Source organism: Filicampus tigris, chromosome 8, assembly GCF_054856515.1.
Source record: "Filicampus tigris isolate MCC_2025a chromosome 8, RoL_Ftig_1.0, whole genome shotgun sequence".
NCBI classification, from domain to species: Eukaryota; Metazoa; Chordata; class Actinopteri; order Syngnathiformes; family Syngnathidae; genus Filicampus; species Filicampus tigris.
Window position 1 is genome coordinate 3,114,472 of NC_141224.1, and position 23,225 is coordinate 3,137,696.

General features: G+C 43.2%; 2 protein-coding genes across 4 annotated transcripts in view; both read right to left on the bottom strand.

Moving 5' to 3' along the window:
• rprd2b (regulation of nuclear pre-mRNA domain containing 2b) overlaps positions 1-9,598 on the bottom strand; it is a 20,055-nt gene extending 10,457 nt beyond the window's left edge. Inside the window, exons 1-4 of one of the 2 annotated variants that reach the window (XR_015087802.1) lie at positions 9,347-9,597; positions 2,249-2,378; positions 1,962-2,149; positions 25-77 (exon numbers count right to left, since the gene is read on the bottom strand). Coding sequence is in view for 1 of the 2 variants with exons in the window: in XM_086037627.1 (XP_085893753.1) it covers positions 25-77; positions 1,962-2,149; positions 2,249-2,378; positions 9,347-9,542 (567 nt within the window). In the remaining variant the exon portion in view is untranslated. Of the gene's footprint in view, positions 1-24; positions 78-1,961; positions 2,150-2,248; positions 2,379-9,346 lie in introns of both variants that reach the window. The other variant, XM_086037627.1, reaches the window with a different exon arrangement.
• Positions 9,599-10,722: 1,124 nt separating this feature from the next.
• On the bottom strand, positions 10,723-18,183 carry prpf3 (PRP3 pre-mRNA processing factor 3 homolog (yeast)). Of its 2 annotated transcripts, none has more exons than XM_086039061.1 (17): positions 17,998-18,183; positions 17,522-17,674; positions 16,992-17,122; positions 16,719-16,898; positions 16,554-16,631; positions 16,029-16,273; positions 15,825-15,943; positions 15,015-15,202; positions 14,767-14,933; positions 13,496-13,578; positions 13,233-13,376; positions 13,066-13,165; positions 12,872-12,985; positions 12,675-12,793; positions 11,470-11,547; positions 11,345-11,400; positions 10,723-11,264 (listed from the first exon to the last, which is right to left on the bottom strand). In XM_086039061.1, exons 2-17 carry the CDS (start codon positions 17,664-17,666, stop codon positions 11,115-11,117), a joined length of 2,097 nt encoding a protein of 698 aa, XP_085895187.1. In that variant the 5' UTR covers positions 17,667-17,674; positions 17,998-18,183; the 3' UTR covers positions 10,723-11,114. The 2 variants fall into 2 exon arrangements, with proteins under 2 accessions (XP_085895187.1, XP_085895186.1); XM_086039060.1 differs by having other exon boundaries at positions 17,993-18,183.
• Between the last annotated feature and the right edge of the window lie 5,042 nt (positions 18,184-23,225).

Below are 23,225 nucleotides of genomic sequence, written 5' to 3' on the forward strand. Positions count from 1 at the left end.
CGTGAGCGTCTGTGCGGGACTTACGGCAAACTCTTCAACGATCTTGGACTTGATTGCAGCTTTGGTCTTGGCTGGAGCTAAGCATACAAACACACATTATAAAAAAAAAAAATCCGCCTTATGCTTAAGCTAAACTTTGACAGTGGAATCCCTGATGCAGAGGTGTATAAACCTTTTTCCTGCAAGAATGCAAAATACAGAAATATCAAAGGGCCACTTCGAATTCCTTAATGTGATAAAAAACTAAAATCCATCCATTTTATGAACCGCTTACCCTCCATCAAGCAAAAATGTCTATTTAATTTTTAATTAAGGCTTTCTGTTAAAGGCAAAAGTTTTTTACGAATATTGGGGCGGTCCAATTTGCCACCTGACTAGATGCACCCCTTCACATTTAGAACCAAAACAACGGCAGCAATGAGGAGGAAGCTTTCTTTCACTCTTAAAGCTGGAAGAGTGAAATGCGCACAAAATGGACCTCAACACATTGCAGCACAAAGTGGAGGAAATCAATTTTGCTTCTGAATCGGAATTCTTTACTCGCCGGGGCCAAATTTTGTTGCTCTACAAAAACAAAATATTAAAAGTAGTTCGGCCTGTGACGGTACATTTTGTTGGCCGATTGGCTGTCCCACAAATTATTGATGACAAACAATATTAGGGGTGTAACGGTACGCTAAAATCACATTTCAGTTCGGTTTCTTGGAAACTTCGGTTCGGTATATTTTCGGTACAAAAAAAAGCTGGGTTTTTTTTCTTTAAATATGTTTATTTTGAAAAGATGACAAGTAAATGCTACATGTTTTGTTTTTCTAGAAAAAATAAATAAAAGCGAACCATTCGGGTCTCAGTCTACAAAATTACACCAGAATAAAAAATACACTAACAATAAAGCTCTCTTAATTTTTTTTTTTTTTTATTATTAAGACACTGAAATCTTTAAACACTCAGCAGCAGCAGCAGCCTGTGACACATCTAGCAATCTCGGCACACAACTTTGGGACTTATTTTTAAGAGGAAGCTCAAGACACACCTTTTTAGTTTGGCTTTCAACAACTTTTAAATAATTTATCTTTTCTTTTGATTGAAGATAATTCTATGTTTTGCTTTGAATGTTTTAAAGCACTTTGAGTTGCATTTTTATGTATGAAAAGTGCTATATAAATAAAATGTGATTGATTGATTGATTATACACAGACCTTTCCCCATCTGCGATTTTAACAGGAAAGCTAGACTGTTCCCAAACAGGAGACCTTCGAGCTCTGGCTTCGCGTATGCCATTAATCCATGCATTTATGATTTATCACGGCTTCTGGCGTCCTGGCTCCTCCTTAGTGCCGCCGCCCTCCTCTGCCGCGTGCAACAGTCAATAGCACCCGTGCGTAAACTCGCGCGAATAAGTGGACCGAACCGAACATGCCATACCGAAACGTATTAATACACCCACGTGTACCGTTACACCCCTAAACAATATTATTGTCGACATTTTTCAAGAACCACATTAACATAATCTCATAACACACCCATTCAAATACAATAAACCTATTTTGGAGTATTTTTACCATTGTATTATGAAAGTCTAGATTCAAATTTCCTTGTAAAAAAAAAAAAAAAACATACTCTGTCTGCTAGCAAAAATTGCACACGACTAAAAATCTCAACCAGAAACAATTTCATTTAAAAAATTAAAATCACACACAGCCGACATAAAATGATTTATCAATCAAGTCGTGACAAATGAAACTGCAGTTAGAGGAATATAATTGGACATTCATTAATGTGGAACACTGCCAACCCAGTTGAGAAACTTTTCAACATAAAAATGCGGAGTAAAAGCATAAAAAAAATAAATAAATAAAAATACTTCCATGTTGTGCTGCATGGTCAAGCTCATGTCTCTCTTTTATTTGCTTTTAGGAACCACATGAGGAAATGCCCCAAAAAAAGTGCTGCACACTTACCAGTCACAGGCGGCGTCTCTTTCCCTTTTTCCTTTTCCTTGGCCTTTTCTTTTTCCTTCTGCTTTTCCCGATCTTTTTCCTTCTTGTTCAGGTTGGCTTTCAACTGGGTGAGGAGCTCCTCGGGATACACGCTGCGTTCCTCCCAGATCGACAAGATCCTTTCCACTGACTTGCGCACCTTCGCGTCTCTGGCGACACAAACACGCGGCAAGCGGTTGCCATTTCATTCATTTGGAGAGAGAGAGATTAGGAGGAAGAGGCGGACAAGCAGATAGTCGCTCGCTCACTTGATGAGAAGGGCAGCGTTGGGGAGAACGTCAGCAAAGGCGGAACGGAACACAATCGCGTTCTTTCTTTTGCAGTTCTGTATGACATCATTAGCAAGGTAGAAGAGATTCAACCGGTGATTGTTGTCAGCTGAAAGAGGAAACACAAACAGACGGGCAAATATAAAAAGGAACCAACCGCAAATGCACACAGGAGTATTATTCAAGGATTTTAAAGTACCAACACAAAAATTATCATTATGTCACTATCGACTATTTTTTTTTTAGAATCAATTAATCACACAACCTCAAACATTTATTTTGCAAGAAACTTTACTATGATTTTTGTTTTAATTCCTTGACTGTGTATGAACTTTAAAAAAAATTAATAATTGTATTAATTAATTACTGCTGTTTATTTGGCATTGTTTAATGATCAACTCATTCACTACCAGACACTTTCAGACCCTCTTTTACCCTAACGTTTGAAAAAAATTAATTCCTTGGATTGAATTCTGGACTGTGAAAAGACAAATAAACACGTCAATGCCAGTGAATGAGTTAAACAAAACCAAAATCAACAGCAATTTCGCAATATCATATGAGAGGCAGTGATGATGTACTGCGCAAAATTTTTGAAACAGAGAGCTTCATCTTGGCTACCGATGACTGCGAAGGGCTCCACTTCCGGCCTTCGGGTTGTTGTCATTGTTTCCCAAAGCAAAAGCAGATGTCTATATTTTTCGGGGGCATTGAAAAATGCCCAATGCATTTATTTTACATGTGTGACACACATCGGACACGCCGCGGTGGCTCGCCCCCTCACAGACGCAGACGCGTCCTCACTTCCCCACACGCGCTCCAAACATAACATGGCAGCCCAAACAGCACAAATCACACAGTGAGATTTTAATTTTAACCTTGCAAGGCGAAAAAGCTCAAGCAACTCGCCTTAAACTCACACGAGAAGGAAATCTCGCTTGGTGTTAGCGCGGCGGCGTTAGCTGTGACTTCGCCACTCTGCTTCGCTCTCAATACACTCATGATCAGTCAAATCACGGCTTTTGTGATTAGAAAATTGCATATAAAAAAAAGGATATCGCAATTGCATTTCATCGTTCAGCCCTAGGTGGGTGTAAATATCGATTCATCAATGCAGTGCAAAACGTCCCACCCACAATTCAATATCGATTATGCAAATCTTCTGAATTGTTTCACCTCCTGGCCAGTGAGGGGCGCTCTGCATGGGACTCGCGCTGTATGGCCACAAGGCACCTTCAACCAAACAACAACAACAGAAGCAAGCCACACAGCAGCCACAGCGTGCAGCAGTGTAATGACCTTCTCTTAAAATCTAACCTTTGGGGTCATTTGGAAATCTCCTTGAAATTGACAAAAGCAAGATGTCAAACCAGCGCATCCACTTACAGCGACACCATGCGGATGGAGTGTGACAACCAAAAATAAAAAGCCATTTATTCAAAACAAACGCGGGATGAAAAATCATTTGCCGCCAAGTCGCTGCTGTTAGAGTGTGACGAAAAAGATTGAAGAAGAGATGCGACACACACTCCAACCACGTTACGCGATTCCAACGTGAAAAGACGTCACAAGTGCCCGTCCCAAAAGCTCTTACGCGTCAAGATTGGACTGACCCCGACGTGACGATCACTTTTCATTTCATATCTAACGAGTTGGAATTTGTGTCAAAAGTTTTGCACACCAGAGCCCAGCACCAAGCCACACAAGAAGCAATATAGTCAACAAATGAGGGGGGGTGATGAATAACTGCGCTTTTTCAGTGTTTATACACAAGTGTTATGTTTAGGGAAGGATTCCTTTCACATTTGAACTGGTTCAGTTTCGATTCTTGGTAGCTGGGAATTCATACCAGGACTCAACCGTACCAATTTTTGGTAATTTTGTGTTATTGGTAATAAATGTTCATTTATTTAAAGAGGAAGTCAATCCAAATGTGTTTGTTTTCTTCTTCCTCTTTAACTATAAAATCCCAGCATTTTTCAATTTCATTTAATTTTCAAAATTTAAACTTTGACAATTATACATCATGGTTTTTAAACATATGAGCCAAAAAGGATGGAATAAAAATAAAAACATTTAACAATAAAGTATTAATAAGTGAGAAGTTCTTTGCAATGAACAACACAAGGAAGGTTAAACACTAATACAAAGAACAACGATAAGAAATAATTATAATCGTGTTATCGGCAGTGATGTATGCAACTACGCTTCTATGAGTCCTTCCCGACCGCCAGTTGTTGCTCAAGTATGCGAGGCCTGCTGAACGCCGCGCAGTGAGTTCGAACCCAGCTTGGACCGAAACATTGCAAAAAAAATGACAGGAGAGACCATGAATGAGAATAAAGAGAATAATTGGGATCAGAGTAATCATTTAAATGTCCCCGAAACGGTACGTAATACTTGCTACGGTATGCTTTGACCGCAAGCTTTTGCCATCTCATCCATATGAAATTAGAAATACGGTTAAAGCATCGTTCTTAAGAACAATACAGTGGAACCTCGACTTACGAACGGCTCTGTTTACGAAAAATTTGAGTTACACGTATAATATTAGTCGAAAAATGAACTCGATTTACAAACTATTTTCTGTATATGAATGGTCTTGGCATGGACTAGCGGATAGATCGATGTTGTGCTTCTGCTCAATGTGAGTAACCATCATTGACAACAACACCGATCTGATCGGACGATATTTTGCATTCTATGTAAAATCAGTGATGGACTGGAACGTCACAATTTGCCCGATACATCAATGACACGGTTGATCGATTGGCGCCGCGACATAAGACAATACGGTTTGTACTTGCCCTCCTAAGGGATCAAATCGGCCGATGTCGTTAATATTTGTCAACTGTGAAGCCATTTGAGATCTTTGTTGTGATCTTGAGGCCAATAGATATCATTTGACTTGACTGACAAACAACCTCGTTCACTGTGGGGACGTTCCGTGCTGCCGTCACATGTGAGCCTGAAAGCGAATTTATTTTTAGCTAGTCGCGTGTCACGTCAGCGCAAAGCCTTTGCGCTGGGAAGCGGACGTTCCGCCTCCGTTCCCTCGACAATCTAATCATAAAGTAATAGCGTTTGTGTAGTTTTTCTTTTAAAAAGTCTGAAAACCATTTTATTTACATCCCCAAAAAAGAACTAGCTACAGTATGTGTATTTATTTCATCTTAACATCTCCGATTAAGACCAGCAAGAGTTAGCAAGCATACATTAGCGCTACTTGGCTATTGTTAGCAGTCGTGTACACGCGGCAGCGGCTCATTAATAAACGAGAAAACGCGTTGCGTGGCCATGGAGATGTGGTAAACATGGAAACATTACATGTACTATTTCCTGTTTAAGAGTGTTTTTTTGTTGAAGAATTTGGGGGGTTTACACATTCCCCCCCCCCCCAATGCATGTTAATGGGCATCACCTGTATGAGGATTTTCACTATTCGCAGGCTGGGCCGTTCCCTATCCCCCTGAAAATGGCGGGATTCGACTGTAGAGTAAATATACACATGGTTCAAATGTATATATATTGCTCTGATCGGATCTGTGATCGGCTATTTTTTTTTTTTTTTCAAACTAGCTGCTTAGCGATCATCCCCATAATCCTCATCATGTAAAGAAAAGTAATTATTAACAACTATGTACAAAAAATTGCACCTCAAGGCATGCTCTTGGTTTAAAAAGAATGAGAAGCTACTTTTTGCAAAATAAGTCATTTACATCTTTATTTTGCGACATTGTCTTTGTGGCGTTTGTTTGATGGCAGCTTGCCTGCTTTTTTTCGACATGGCGCCGCTTTACGTTATTTAACACACGACGGAGGACGGTGCCTGATGCTGCACCTTCATCACAACAGACAAGAAACACGACACTGAGCAGAAAACGGCTGCTGTTGGCTGTATGCAAACTATGCCACGAGAGGGTTCCCTCCCCCAACGCAAACATATTAAAACCTCTTCTATCACCAGAGGAAAAACATCAGAAAGAGCACGTGGGAGATCTCACAAGTGCAAGTCAACAAAGATATGACAACAGCCGGCCGGGATTACATGAAGACTTTTTTTTGTCGTTCTGACCAAAGATCTCTGGTCAACTGTTTACATGTGCACGCAAGCACCACTACATCACATCAGAGAAGCCGCTTTACAGCCGTGTGAAACACGGACGACGATGTCAACGTCACATGATCAAGCTGGAGTTCATTTGTCTATTTAGCACAGTATTTGTGATTGCTTTTAACACTTTGATTACAGAATCAGCTTGATGAAAAACTAGTTCTCGCATCGCAGACGAGCTCTGGTAAGACGCTGCCATTTTAAAGTGCGTATACAACGATGTCGCTACGCATTTGCGTCAAGACAGAGCACGCGCAGACCGGACACAGCATGGACATTCGGCTTGAACTGTTTACATGACGCTCGTTCGGATTGGCAGAAGGAATATACGACCCAAGTGAATCCAAATGAAATTCCATTCGTATTCCGACTTTTTATTACGATTGGGGTTTGTTTATATGGACATTTTCTTTCCGATCGGTCAGTCCTTTATAAAATCGGAATACATGGCTCCATGTAAAGCCGGCTAGTGAGCATTCTGGTAAGAGTTGTTGCTGTGACCTGTGCAAAGTGCGGGTCACTGTGCTTCACGCATTGCATCCAACATGCACATGTGGAAATTCAAACAAAACATCAAAACACAGCAGAGAAAAGTTTCAGTCTTCAAATGTTGACAATCGACTGTTGAGTGACCACATTGACAGTTAAGCACTTGCAAAACGGAGAGACAATTCAAACCAGGTCAAAGGTGACAAAATGCAAACAAGCCATAATCAAACAAAAGAAGTCCGACACCTCAGCCCAAAGTTCCCAAAGAGTTCTGCCCTGGGCGTGCCACTCATACTGGGGGTTGCAGCTAACAAATATGTTGGTATTCGAGTGTCCTACTGAAAAATCTATTGAAAACAATCGGGTAGTTGGAGAAACATGAAAAATATGTATTGTTGCTTGGCAAAAGAACAATAAGAAATACACAAGACAAAAACATTTCCACTTGATAATGAACGACCAACTGGTTTTCATTTTTATATAAATAAACCTTTTTTTTTTTCCTTAAAAAGTGTAAGTCAAGTATAAAAAAAAATTCTATACAACAGTATGTTCTATGCGGCCCAATTAGTTGAATGAAGCAGCAAAACGGAACTGTTTGGATCCGTCACAGGCGGCGGCCATTTTGCCACTTGCTCTCCACTGAAAATTACATCACAGTTGCTTATCGAACGACCAATCACGGAGCAGCTTGCCAACGTCACAGGAGCAAACTCGCAAAGGATTTTGAGGTTTCCATTCCAAAAAGATTCGTTTGTGGCGGCCATAGCGTCAACTCCCTTCTGCCAACCATCATATGTCACCTCTTTCGACAGCAAACGAGCCAAAACTGAATCAAAAGTGCTTCTGCTGTGACAACGTTTTTGCCTCAATTGCTTCACGACATGATCAAAACAACAAACGCCTGACAATTGGTAATCAATCCATAGATTGCTCATTCGTTTAACGCCCATCGACAACGATGTTTCAGGCCTAAAAAAAAATGATGCTGCATGAGCTCAAATGCACATTGCTCACCTCGAGATGCCAAAGCTCCCCATTATTTACAAACGGCTTAGTCAGCAGTTTTCATTCCAGGAGCTCGACTAAAGCTCAGAGAGCAGTCACGATTATGTGGATATAAAAGTTGTGCCAGCACAATGAGGCTCCAGAGAAACTGTAATTACGGGTATAATAATCAATTATTGATTAATTGATCATTTTGACAATCGAGCAACAAGGCTATGCTATACAGTCAGCCACGTTTTCCACAAATCGAGTCAAAAAGGAGTGAACTGCTCAACATGTCTGCTGGGATTGCAACTACGACGCAAAGGGCATTGGCGGAGCAGCACTAAACACAACCATGGCATTACAAGCAGGTGTTCACAACTTTCTGATCAGGTGGCATTGCCAGCAATCCCAAACCGTCCACCATTTTAGCAAAATAGTGCATTGTGCGTTTCATTGTTCACACTCTTGTCTGGAAGAAAAGACTAAACAATAAGGACCACTGAAAAATACACAAAAAGACAAATTAAATTAAAAACTGTCTGTGATTAGTAAACGAGCAAAATAATTGTTTCCGGCAGCCCTACTTCAAATGTTTGCAAACATTTCTTTTGGGAGATGCAAGCAAATGTACCATTTGTATTGAGATGAAGACCTGACGTATTTGTTCCCGTCTAGTGGATATTTAAATTAGTGGTGTTCTTTGTATTTAGATGAAGTGTTTTAAAGGTTCAGATGTGTTTTTTAAGTGCATTTCTGTTTTGGGGAATACATTTGCTGTCATTTGGCATGAAAGAGTGAGGTTGTCTTTTTTTACTGGAAAATAATCAAAATTGCAAAACCACAAGTAAATGGCGTGAAATGAAAATGTGTTTGATATTGTCCGATGGGGTGGCAACGAAAACCGACACATTTTGAGACCCGGACCTTTGCCCTGACAAATCCCTTGCAACCGGACCCCTTTAAATTTTAATTGGAGCGCCCTAACCTCATCCAACAAGTACACGTAGCCCAATTGTTGAAAAGCAGCACATAGACAGGTGCAACAACAAGCACAACCCATGCTAGTTAATTGTCGACTAGCAACCCAATTTTGAAAGACTCAACACCCAAAATGTGTTGAGTTCGGGCTTGCATGAAACGTCACAAAAGCCGCAACTAGCGGATCCTCGTGCAGCGGCGGGGAGTGTTTAGTGAAGCCGTGGCCAATCCATGACAAGAAACAAATGTTTGGACCTGGAGGCCCGACTGTTTGGCAAGCTTGCATGCGACTGGGAGCAGACTTCAGCTTTAGCTTGGCGGCACTACATTTTTGCATTGTGAAATTCATTCATTCAATTCATTACTGGGCTGGTTCAACGCCGTTCCGTGTTGCACCCGAAATAATTCCTTCGCCGACTTCGGCACAATCGCACTCGAATTAGCCTTATCGTATTTTAGCTTAGCTTAATTTAGCTTAGCCAGAGCTGGCTAGGGCTACTCACATTTCTTGAGCCACTTCATCCAGTAGCGCACGACGAGGCCGCTCTGCTTCTTGTTCTCGATGCACCAGCCGGAGAGGCTCTGGATGGACTCCATGGTGTTGGATATTCCTTGAAAGCGGCGGTCCAGTGAGGCTTCCAACGCGGCGTTGGAGCTGCGGGCTCCGTGGCCGCTCGCAGCTCCGGAACCGGCGGCCATTTTTGCTGCTCTCGCTTGCTTGGGCTGAAGAAGAAGCTGCCTCGGTAGGATGCGCTCCGCTACAATATGATTGGCTGCTGCCCTGGCTGGATACGCCCTGCTACAAAATGATTGGATGCTGCATCCTCCACCCGGGCAGGAACAGTGGCCTGGTGGCGTTATTATGCATCCCACACACTAACCCGAATAGACGTGATTTGTTATCATTATTATTACTTTGTACAAATGTGATCCATATTTGTCATGGTCATCCCGTTTCATCTGCAAAGGCTGCCATTCCCTCCTGGATGCAGAGCGTGCTCCTGCGTGGATGCAGTAGCCAATCATATTGCAGCGTGTCGTGTGGAGCAGTCAATCATATTACAGCGGGGCGTGATGGATGGACGATGATAATTCCCGCGAAAATGGTATTCGTCGTTTCGCAACGACGATGGCAGAGAGACACCTTCAACCGTAGTATTTTAGTTAAGTGATTTTTTGATAGTTGTTCAGGGGTATCTATTATGGAATATTGATATTTGAATGTCGAGTTTAGCCCGGGGCGTTCCTACACCTCCTGTCCACCCCTGGGCAGGACGAAGCTTGTCATTGGACCAGCAGTGGTCGAAAGAAAACTGGTGCAACGCATGAGACAGATACGCCCCTAAAAACCTAAAAAACAACAAGAAATATGCCTTTAAAATGTTGCTGTGATTACTGTTTTAGCATTTGTAAAGCACTGTTACTGCTACGGCTGTTGTGATTGCGCTATATAAAGATGTATTACTGTACTGATTGTCGGAGACTTCAATCCTGTTTCCTTATCTACTAAGGATTTCACACAAGACAACTGGAGTGAATCGAACTCGAGGCCTCCTGTATGCCCAATGGCAATGTGCATACAGTTTATTATATATTTTATTTAGGGGAAAAAAACAATTTACTTGTATTAGTATTTTTAATTATTGTGCTTTGTACAATGTACAGCACTTAGTTCGCGCTGCAGTAGTTGTTAAGGTGCTCTATAATGTTGATTCTTCAGAAACAGGCAACTCTTATTGACTCCGAAGCACAGCCCAAACATGTTATTTTTCAATTTATAGGCTTGATGAGTAGTTCTATATATTGTGTCTGTACAGCAAATTTTGAGCATGCTTTTTTTTTTTTTATTTATTGGCCTTGACAATAATAAAATCCATCATTCACTCAAGGGATAGACTTTTATTGACAACTTGACTCAATACACTCCCAGTGGTCTATCAGAACAGAAATGTGTGGCTAAGTGATTTATATCACAGTGTAATCTTATCGAATAACCTAGAAAAAAAAAATCTGCCATACAAACCACAGTCATTCACTCACAGAAACGTGATCGGCCACATATATTCCACAAAAGGCGTGATTGATCGTCTTCTTCTACACCTCGACCCGTCACTTGACGTGTCCTGCAGAAATATCCACAAAAGCTTTTATTGTCCCCAAGTTCGAGTCAATCGGTCAGCCGTCATGTGAAGCCGACCAATAAGTCCCAGGGAGCCAAGAGTTGCTTTCAAGTGTCGGACTGAAGCGCTTGCGCTCTTCCTGTTCAGGTCTTCAATCGTCGGGGCTGTCCAGCACACTCTTACTGAGGGCCAGATCCCAGTAGTGTTCTGTGCCGTGCTTCTTGAAGTGTTCCCTGGCCATGTTCTCCGTGGGGCACTGCTTGAACTTCATGTCCCCGAAGGAGCGCTCTTTGGCCGTGCCCTGGACGGACGGCCATTCAATGGAGGATTGTCACAAAGCAGCGCTGAGATACAAATGCATTCGCAGCAGGAGACACTCACCTCCCAAATCAACCAGCACTTGTTGTTCCTCCTCGTGTCGTCGTCGCCGTCCGGATCTGCGTGCCAGTCAGACGCGTCAGCTCGAGATACCGTCACAAACAAAAAGATGCCAAAGTGTCTCTCACCATCTCGCTTGGAGTTATGCTCCTGCCACTTGATTCTGTGCATCATGAGCTTCTTGAACTTCTTCTGAGATTTGGGGCCTTCAACAAGACACAAATCGGTCACAAGGAGAACCGAAGCCACAAACCACTCCATTTTGTCGGAAACCCTTAATGTCCAAATGCGCTCAATGTTGTATCTTTTGTCTGTCCCCGTGTCGCCTGTCATTTTTACACATTAATGACCAATTTGAAGGGTTGAAAATAGCTGAAGAACAAATCTATTAACACTCTTAAAGACTCAAATATCTGATCTGACAAGTGTTGTAAAATTCCACCTGTCAGTCACTCCACAGGAACGGTGCAGCATTATGTCGCCTCAAGATTGAAAGTCTGCATGTTTGTAGACAAAAATCTGTGAAAATAGTTGAGCTACGTGCATTTGAGTCCACTGCAATGCATCAGTGCAGAAAGAACTGGTCAGCCACTCAGTGTGTGCGGATTTATTTTCGCCTATCAAACTGCCGAGTCAGCTATCGTTGCAGTGTTTTTTTTGTTGTTTTTCTTTTTTTTGCTCTAAGACCTTTGATAAAGCTTTTGGTAAGATGACGTAACCACAGTCGTTTGCTTTTGTAATGTATTAAAGGCTTTTTGTCTGATTGGGGTGTCAACAAATGGATCACCTTTTGCAGAGGTCAGCACTCCAAGTACCATTGTAGTCATCTTAAACTCCTTGATGGCCCAATGTAAAATTGTTACACTGGTGAATATTTTTTAAATACATTTTGCCATCAAAAGCACATTTTCATTGTTGATGGTGCAGATGTTTGACAGTCACAAAAGCAAAAATTGTTAGCCACAGATTCACTGTTGGGTATAAATATCTTTTCACAAAAAGCTTGTTTTCTACATTTTTGGGGTTAGTTATATATAAGTTAGTTAGTAAGTAAGTTAGTTATATAAGTTATATGGCAGATTACTAAAATAACGGAATAGTAATGTGCAAAATCGTTTTAATTGTGATAAAACATTCATATTTTTCATTTGGCAGTTTCTGTGTTTAGTCGTACAACACATTCTGTGAGACAGGAAAAATCAGTTTGAATGCTGCCACTCAATGTCTGGTATTGAGTTAAACGGAGATTTAAAAAAAATATATATTTTTTCGTTTTTGTATGGCAGCATCACAGCTAAACCAGTTCGGCTGCGTGCCACTTGGATTTCCTCACCTCCCTCCACCACAACCAAGTTGACATCTTTATGCAGGACGACAGTGCCAGTCAAGTAGAGCTGGTTGGCATTGGCTTCCACTTTGAACTTTTTGGCTGGATTTTGCAGGTTGCGGATCCTGTGCAGCGACAGAGAGATCCCGTTTCAGAGTTGCACAACACTTGACCCGGCAGGCACGTATGCGCTCCGTACCAACCTGTACACCGTAATGTGAACCCCAATGCTGAGATCCTCTTTCAACTTCTTCACCTTCTTCTCTTTGCGCTGCTCAGCCGTGAGCTTCCGCGCCGCGTTGGCCTCCTCGTGGGCTCTGCACAAAAGCGACAAACACGTCAAACGCCAGGGACCGTTCCGCCAACCCAAGCGAGGCCAGTGTGACGGTCGACGGACTTTTGTCTCTTGGCCATCTGCGCTCTGACGTGGGCTTCCACTTTGGTGGGGTCCTGAACCGCCTCAGTTCCCAAAACTCTCATCAGGTTGGAGATGCGAACTGCGAAAGACGACGACCTGTGTGAGCCATGTGGACGGGTTGTCGCTCTTGACGCGTGCGTGGCTACCTTTGGGTTCCGGTGGAGGCATCAGTCCCAGACGGACCTTTTCTTGCACTTCTTTTTGGCCTTCCCGTCGAGTCTGTCGTCTCAGCTTCTTCTGTTCTTTCTTGGTCAAGTAGACGCCCAGCGTGACCGGCTTGTCCTTGTCAACTGGTGGCACAAAAAAAAGCGCACACACACACACACAAACACTGTAACCGGTTTAGTCCTTGAGGATTACGGCAGTGATGCAGTAAATAAGAGCGAGCAGATTCACATCATACACTTACCAGGGGGGCTCATTTGGGCAGGATGTTCCACTAAATTGGTCACCCCGAAAAGCACCACCTCATCAAGTTTGGTTTCTGGCTTTCTTCATGGGGTACAAAAACAAAAGGGGGGGAATAAAAAGGAGCATGAAAGTTGGACCCATATATTTCGGAACAGCAATATATTCTTACTTTCTGCTGAAACAGTAAATGCAGTTAAGAATGACGTCTTAGCGCCGTTTGCCCGCTAGATGGCGCTCTGACTCCATTCAGCCCAAAACGCTTCTTTCGTAGGACGATGACGTGGTTGTTCCAGTTCTCGCCAACATTTACAACAACAATGGTGGATTATCCTGCTACGTTTGTGCTGCGGAAGCTCCTGAGCGTCAGATTGCGATTACAGAAAAATCTTCTGCTTCACACCGTCAGCAAAAAGTGGAGATCGAGAACAGTATAAAAAAATGTTCTACTATCCTGCACGTCTAACTACCAGAAGAGAAACCCCAACAAAGTTTTGGGTACGTTTCAGTGTTTGCGTGTGGATGTGGACACGCATTTCTTAAGACGATTATACGTCTATAGGAAACTTGACAAAAAATAAATAAGCACGAGCGGCTCCTGTTTCAGCTGAACTTTCTCTCTAAACGTCCCATATTCAAAAGGCAACTCTTTTGTTTTGACATCTGAGAAAGGTGACTCTGGTTTTTAGTTTGGGCAGAAATAATGTTTGATCGGAAACTTGACTCATCAAGTTGCCTGTATAGTGCATACATCTGCAGCCTGAATCCAAACATAAACTCATCTGTGAGGTTGCAGTTGCATGTTTTTGTACTTCAAAATTCCTCACTAGTGTAAAGTTGAATAAAAAATAAGAGAAAAAGTGTTCTAAAACAGTCAAATGTGTTGCTTGTAATTCACATCTTCTCTGTTGTAAGCATTAAGAGACCAAAAAAGGGGTTATTTAATTTGTTATATATATTTTGTGAATTAACTGGCCAATTCATCAGTTATTGCAAAAAAACCAATTCTGCCAAACTACGGGATGGACATCGGCCTCTTAAAAATCTCTATCAATCGGGCCCTCGTTATAAAGAGATATTATTTCATACTGCGTTGTGCGAGTTAATTTGATATCAATAAGACATTTGATTTTGGATGTTCCAGTCCAAATAAAATGTTTACCATCAACATGGCAGCCACAATAAAATGACTGATAATTGATATTGCTAAAGTCAAGTGTCTGTGTGTGTCTGTGTGTGTGTGCGTGTGTGCGTGCGCGCGCGCGCACTTACATCTCAATGTTGGTGGGCAAGATGAAGGAGTCCCACCATTCGATGTTGGGCACTTCGCTATCGCCGATGTCCTTCCTGGGCGCAATCAGAGCCAGCTTGGTGGAGGCGTGGATCCCAGTCTTCTTGGCGGCCTGAGAAATCTCATTCTGTAACCTCTCCAACTGGGCCTGTCGGAAAAAACAAAGTTCCATTGGGAAAAGGGAACCATCTGAGGGCTCCACAAGTGTCCACGTGGAGTGACGTCTGACCTTAGTTCGAATCCTTTGAGCGATCTTCTCAAATCGACCCTGCTCGTGGAACTTGAAGCTCTTGCGCGTCCTCTGAGGTGCGATTATAGTTACGCGGTTGTCAAAGTAGGACGTGGACTCCAGTTCCTCCCCGGGCTTTTCTTTGAGCTGCTGACGGAACTGCTCCCTCTTCACTGCCCGAATGTTGGCTGCACACAGAAGGGGAAGAAATGTCAGGCTCAAATAGAAGCACCACGTTGTTGCTGAACAACAACATCCATCACGCAACTATTATTGGACAGATTTAGCACAACTTGAGCTAGCTTACCCTATTTCTGTTTTTAATAATAGCGCCTTTCCATGAAGCTCATGTTAGCCATTGACCCTTGAGAATCGTTTGGAATCGCTAAAAGTCCCATTCTTCCGGAATATTCCGGCGACCAAAAGAAACAATATTCTGATAATATATTCTTCTAATAATTCTTCATTCCCGACATGAAATAAAACATTACAAACAATACAGTCACTGACTATGAACACACCTCCCACAAGTGCTTTTCAGATTGCCTTAAAAGCGGTGAGATGAAAATGTTTTGTTTTTTTTATCCTACTCCAGTATTCATTAATTACCAATGATGATTCAACGCAGTGTTTTTAAATTAAGTGTTGATTAAATGGCTATTGGAATTTTTTTCTGCCAAATAGCAAATCAGCAAAATAAAAAAAATAAAAATATAAAAAAATAAATACAAAGAATCCATGTGGGCCAGGCCCCATTTAGGAACAAATCCGTCTTCACTATGCAGGGTTTTTCCATTTAAATGGTCGTACCTTTGAGCGTTGGCATTCGATGCGTCAGCTCGATCTCTTTGCCGGTGGCATCCACCGTCCTGCCCTTGTCGTCCAAAATGAGCGGCGTCGGCTTATTCACTTCCTTCACTTCCACTTTGCTGGAACGGCGCACACAAACAAGAAAAGGCGTTTCAGCCAACAAGCATCCAAACCAAGTTTTGCCCCTCTTTGTGTCTCACTCACGGTGGTGCGATTCCCATAGCGTGAAGGTTGGCCAGAGCCACGAAGTTGTGAGGGATGGAGTTGCCCAACAATCCCATAATGTTGGGCTTCACCGACATCTGGGACTGCAAGCGCGCCTGCTCCTCGGCCACCTTGCGAGCCTTCTCGATGGCGTCGTTCATGAAGCTGGCGGCCTGCGAGGGCATGATGGAACCGCCCCCGCCGGCGTGGCCCAGAAGGCGGGACATGGGAGATTCCATTTGTGTCTGCCGGGTACAAAGGAGGAAAATGGCAACATTTTCAAACACTATTATCAATCCCTAAATGCAGGGAAAAACAGTCTACTGCTAACGACGATATTCATCACAAACAGTGACATGTAGACAGACAATATCAAAGTACTCACAGGCATATATTCTTTATCTTTCTTTGTCTGAATGACTGCATTATACTGCCCTGACTATCCTCTGCGAATGATCGCGGCCCAATGTCTCATTGAACAATTTTTGCTATTCACGACCTGCAAATATCGAGGGTTGCAATGACCTGAGCAGGAGATGGAATGTTCAGTTGCTTCCTTCGCTGTTCGATCTGCTTTGTGGCTTCCTCCATCATCTGCTTGATCTGTTTGATGACACCAATCAGAAAGCGATCAGTGCCGAGTGCCTCCGCAATCGCGGATATGGCAGACGCGCTCGGCGGTGATCGTACCTGCATTTTGCTGAGCATGCCGGGACTCTCCGACGGCGGCCCCGGAATGACCTCGGGCTCCTCCACCTCTTGAAAGCGAGGCACCCGTTTGCGTTTGGTTACCGTACCACCGTCGGTGGCGTCGGCCAGCGCCACGGCGCCTTTCGCTGTGCCCGTGTCCATCTCGTCACCGAACACGTCCTGAGAAGCACCCCGTCATCACGCAATGCATTTTTAAACCTTTCCGCTGGGGGTCGACGTCATAACATTTGCATTCAGGTTGTCCTTGTTTACCTTCAGCTCTCGCTTGCGGGTCTTCTCTCCATTTCCTTTGTTGCTTCGGGAACCGCGGCTCTCCTCCAACGCTTCGAAAAGACGCTCGACGAAACTACCGGCCGACTCGTTCAGGAAAGGGTGCAGCTGGTCTAAGAGGAATTGAGTGTGAATCCACAACTGAACTTAAACTCATACAACAGCTTCATAAAAACCTTGAGGTTCCTTTCACAATTAATATGAGCAAAGTGGAGTTACACAATTATATTGCGCAGGGTAGCTTGCTAGGATGTAGTACTGTTATTATGCTGATGTCGTTGGATTTAGAAAAGAAACAAAGAAACTCCCTGTTAAGCATGGACAACCGGTGCCATTTTGCTTGCTTGTTGTTGTTTTAAATTGCTATTATTTTTTTCTTCACTTTTAAATAAAATAAACAATCAAAGCATACATTTGAGGTGAGGCGTTTATTTATTTTTTTACAATTATTTCATTGTTTTTCACGTGTAACACCCACAGGTCCTAAAAAAAAATCCACTGTCCAAAGGTACCTGTTGTTTTCCTTTTGTCCAGACCTTTCCCCACGCACTGCAGGGCCACGGTGACCACAGTGGGCTCCGAAAAGCCGAGCACCTTCTTCACGGTGCGCTCCACCCAGGGCCTCAATTCCTCCACCTCCCGTTTAGGAAGCGACATCCTCACGTCTGCCAGAAAAACACAAACATTTACAAATGCGGATTGACTGTATATACAAGAATAAGCGCATGACTGGCTGTACAAAAAAAAGCGCTAGTCCGTCGTACTTTTGGCGTTCCATGTACAGTTGATTCAATTTAAACACTGGGCAAACTGCACCCAAGTAGTTAACATTTGAAAATGATAATGAAATAAAAATGAGTCTGGCAAATGCGATTCATTGCAAACGCTGTCGAAAGTCAATACTACCCGCGAAAAGTGACTGGCTGGCTACATGCTAACATTAGCATCGTTAGCATACAGTGGCACAAGGGACGCTTGGTTACCTTACAAAGTCTTTCTTGTTTCCGTGGTCCGGTATAAGGTCACCAGCGTGGCGAAAGTCGCACAGCTCGGATTCGCTTTGAAACGTTTCTCACACGATAAAGCACGAAGTTTTCTCCACAACTTTGAGTTGAGGCGCGAGCGGCGGTGTCCGTCCACACGACGTTGTTGTTCAGCAACCCGGAAGAGGAAGTAATTCAGTCTTCTTCATCTTCTTCTTGCGGCCACTTTAGGGGCTTGAGGGTTTGCGTTTGGTCGCCCCCTAGCAGCACCCAAACGAAATGACCACGTTAGCACGTATTTCGACCGTACAGTAAATTCACTTCAAGCATGATAGTTTAATAATTATGCAATGAGTCCCTACCATAACAGAACGTGCGTAAAAGTTCTTATAAATATAATATTACCCTTTAGTAAATTACTGCTACGTTGTAAATATATAAGAATAACCAAGGAGATAAATGGTCAGCTTGTAAAATATTCAGTACTTTTACCACAAAGTTACGCGTTTGAACAGTAAAACTGTTGTTCTCGGTCAATGCTATATTAAGAATAAAGCATAATGCAAAAAAACTCGTGACAAAATTGCCTTGAGGGGGTTACTCCACTTTGTTAAACATTTCCAGCAGCAGCTCATTTTCATTAATCGATTCTGATTCATCAGTGGAGTAAAACATAGTTTATCTATTGATCGCAGCCGTGATCATGTGACGATCAGGTGACATGAGGACCCCCCCCCCCGCCCCCCCTTTTGACTATCTTTACAGGAAGTGGGTCAACTGAGTGGCGTCGGAGTAGTTTGAGCACGAAAGCGCGAGTGAGCCGGGGGCTAATGTTCGTCTGCCAGCTAGGAACCCCCCCCCCCCCCCCCCCGCAAGAAGCACACACACACCCTCGATCTCTTCCTCCTCCCTGTGCCAAAACTCCAAAATCACTGCACAACCATCCATGACATACCAGTAAAAAGAGAAAGAAACTAACCACAAGAGTTGTGCATTCCGTCTATGTGACGGTGTTTGGGGCGGTGCGAGTAAAAGTTTAGTCGGATGGCCGTTAAAAATTAGAGGCGGGATTACATCACCTAAATATCATCAAAAGCTTCCGAGAATTTGTAGAACTCACTGCATGTAAGCGGCAAAGCCGAAAAACAATACTGAATGCCCGTGACAGTCGATCCCTCAGGTGGCACTGCATCAAAAACCGTGAAAAATTGTGTAAAGGATATCACCAAATGGGCTCAGCAACACTTCAGAAAACCAAAGTCAGTAAATACAGTTCAGCGTTACAGCCGTAAGTGCAACTTCAAACTCTTCTAAAAAAGCAAAGCAAAAGCCATTTATCAACAACACCCAGAAACGCCCACGGCTTCCCTGGGCTCGAGCTCATCCAAGATGGACTGATGCAAAGTGCAAAAGTGGCCTGTGGTCTGACGAGTCCACCTTTCAAATTGGTTTTGGAAATTGTGGTCGTTGTGTCCTCCGGGCCAAAAAGGAAAAGAATCATCCGGACTGTTATGGCTGCAAAGTTCCAAAGCCAGCATCTGCGATGGTATGGGGCTGTGTTGTTCATCAATTCTTGCTGTACATCAAGCAAGAACAGGAACCAATTCCATCTACAAAGCTTCCGTGCCACAGTGGTAAACGTGACATGGTCCCATCTTTTTGGAAACGCGCTGCAGCCAAAAAACTCTTAAATTAATGAATATTTGCTAAAAACAATGACGTTTATCAGTTTGAACATTAAATATCTTGTCTTTGTTGTGTATTCAATTCAATATAGGTTGAAGATGGTTTGCAAATTATTGTATTTTGTTTTTGATTACATTTTACACAATGTCCCAACTTCAATGGAATTGGGGTTGCACTCTCCTGTAATAGAGACAACTGATTTAAGATGCCAACTATTCCCTCTCCACTTAATCCCAATCGGGGCACTTGATAATTTTGTCATTAGCGGCACATTAACCGCCTCATTGCAATGCCGCCTGTATGTAAAGTGTCTTTTTACATAAGAAGGTAATTGATGAGAAAACATTGTCAGCCCCCGAGCGGTGCTTCTTTTTGTCCGGCTCATTGCGCGTTCTGCTATGTTTCATCACAATGACCCACTTTGCTGCTAGTTTATTTGACAGGAGGCACTAAATCATCTCCTCTCCGAGGACCTCTGCTGTCATGACGTTCACACAAGGACCTCTGCAGCCTCTCCACGCGCCCCAGCGTCGAGCACATGAACATGCTCAAATCCCAACTCGGCCTCCTTTGCAGACTTGATTTTTAAAAACAATTTTGACACCACATGATGTCACCCTCTTTATTAAGGGCGTGGCACAGATTTTAACAGGGTTCTCTTTTTTACAGTAGGTCGTAGCGGGCCTTTGATTGAGGAGGCGTTTGTTGATACAAATTTATGAATGGAATTGGACACGCGGCACTCAGCTAAGCAAAGACAAAAGAATGCCTCCGTTTGAGGTGAGGTGTTGATTTGAATTACACAATTTCTTTGGAAGACTTTTAATTTTTCCACGACTCCGTAAACACGACTGTCTGTTGGTTGAAGGGAAGGCGGTGCCTATTTGAGGTCAAGCATTTATTTATTCCTTTTTTGCGTACATTGTGCTGCCCATTGATATTAAAACTCGCGGTATCTATTTATTTGAGAGGAGGCCTTTGCTTGATGCGAGGTGTTTATTTGAATTAAGCCACTTGAAAGGCTTAGTTTTGTCCATAAATAATGGAGATCAATTAAAGACAGTTTGTCTTATCCTATCTTATTTACAGAAGTACATACAGTTGAATGGAGCTGGACAAACACATTGAAAAAAGGGAGGCATCTATTTGAGGTGGGGCATTTTTTTTTTTTTTTTTTGAGGAGGCCTTCGTTAGTACAAATGTCTGGGCGGAGCTGCACATGCTGCTTTCCCTTATTTGAAAAAAAGAGGCTGCATCTATTTGGGGTAATTAGCTGATGTGTATAGTCGGGCAATGTGCTCAACAATGAAATGAAAGTATTGGTCGGCTTCGGCCCAATTATGGCTCGGCGATGCCGCGAGACGTGCACGTGAGCCCTCGAGGAGTGCGAGAACCTCCGTCAGTGCCGACCGCCGCGCACACGCCACACCTGAGGGCCGAGAGCGACTTCAGTCTCATTCTGCAGTCTAACAACATGCAGCTTTTTTTTCCCCTTGAGGACTGATGGTGACTAATACTTGCAAGTGTGTGTGTGTGTGTGTGCACGTGCGCGCGCACGCAAGGACAACACTTCTTGCTACGCGACACGCATTGAGTGTTTTTCATGTGTTATGAGTGGATGAACACAGTTTTCTCAGTTTGGTCATGTGACGTTTGCAAGCTGAGCCGTGATTGGTCGTTAGCTGAGCCCCGAGCAGCTGTGATGTCATTTTCAGTCGACTCGACAGCAAGTGGCCACCGCCTGGGTTGGATCAAAACAGGTGGATTTTGCAGCTTCGTTCATATTCCGCTGATGCAATATTCATCAGAATGAGGCGTTTACACTCGTGGGGCCGCAGCGAACATTCTGTATTGTTGTCAAGAACATTTTGCAGTTGACTTCCCCTTAAATGGTTGAACAAACACGCAGGGTTTTTTTTTTTTTTTTTTCCTCTCCTGCATGAAAAGTGGACATTTTGGAGAAAGGAGTATTCTGCCTGATGCCAGCGTTAATACATATATTTGCTGTATATTTGCACTTTGCTTCCGTTTTCCTTTAGTAAGTTTACACTTGCAAGTCAAAGCCTCCCAAATGATCCAAATGGAAACTCGTGTCGGTAAAAACTTGCAAGTCGGCTCACTTGTGCCTCAAGGCGCCAACAATTGAGAAGCGTTTGCGTCCTCTGTTGTCTTGTCCAAAAGTCAAGTGAAAGCGGGCCTGCACCTCCTCCTCCTCATTTTCAGCCTCCAGACGGGGACGAGGGAGGGAGGGAGGGAGGGCAGGGGCTTCTCTGCTAAAAACTGCATGGATACAAGGGAGGGCCGAGGGGGGGGGGGTTGGGCACTCCGCTCTGTTGTGTCACAAGGCTGGCCCATCCGCACATCACACAACCGTTCGGGTCTCACTCTGCTCTGTGCGTGCGAGTGAGGGAAATATTGCTGCATTTCTTTGGACTTTATGGACTGAATGTATGTGTGTGAGGTAGGGCTGATTTCATCCAGAGCAAGCAGGGGAGGGGCGGTTGGGGGGCATTAAACCACACCCTCAGAAAATGTGCCACTCCCGCACGCAACCGAGCATGTCCGAGTTCCAATTTCTTGCAAAACATTCCGCATGCAAAATGACACATCGTCACAATAAAGGGCAATTCCCCCGCCAGCTGGAGGCGACATCTACTTTGGCATATTCGCGTCCCATTTCAGGATAGCGTGGCGCCTTGAGATACGAGCGAGCTGACATTTGAAGAGGTTTTTTTTGCCTTGATTTGTGATACAAGAAGAGCTGCAATGGCAGCCAACTCAATTCAACTGACTTGACAAATAAGCAGCATATTGTGACCAATTGGTCCAAAGAGAGCCTTCAAGCTGCTTCTTGCCACTCCCGGTTGACGTTTTACAGTCAAACTAAACATCAAACAAAGAGAAAGTATTGAAAACAATGCAAAACACCATAGATGGGCTAATGAACAACATTGGTGTGGGCAACAGCTATTTGAATGCAAATTGTGGAGCGACAACTACTAATTTGATATTTTCACGTTTTTGTTTTGTGTTTAGCCTTCAAGTTTATCCTTAACTTCTTGCAAAGGATTGATTCTGTAATTATTTTTGTTTTAGTTTATTTTTCATTTTTGTAATTTTTTTTCCTATTCATTTCAGTTTTTTCTGTTCATTTAATTTGTGTTTTCCTCAATTTTGTCGACTTTTTTTGTTTTGTGTCAATTCATCTTTTGTTGGATCTGTTCTCGGCTGATTGTTTTTCCTTCATTCAAAATAGCTAGTGTTTCGTGCGCCCCACCCCCACACCCCTCCACCCTGCAAATTATCTCAACATAACACACAAACGTGACGTATTCCAAGACACACACACGAGCAAGTGTTGTGTTCTGTTTTGGCAGCTGGTAGGAGCGCCCACCCCCACCAGATTACTGAGGTTGTAGTTGCACACGCACACTCGAAAATGTCCATCCTCTTACCACGCACCCCCAATGCGTCACATCTGTTTGCCGTGCGCCCCGTTGAAAATCATCACACGAGCACCCATTTCAGCTTTGAAAAAAAAAAAAAA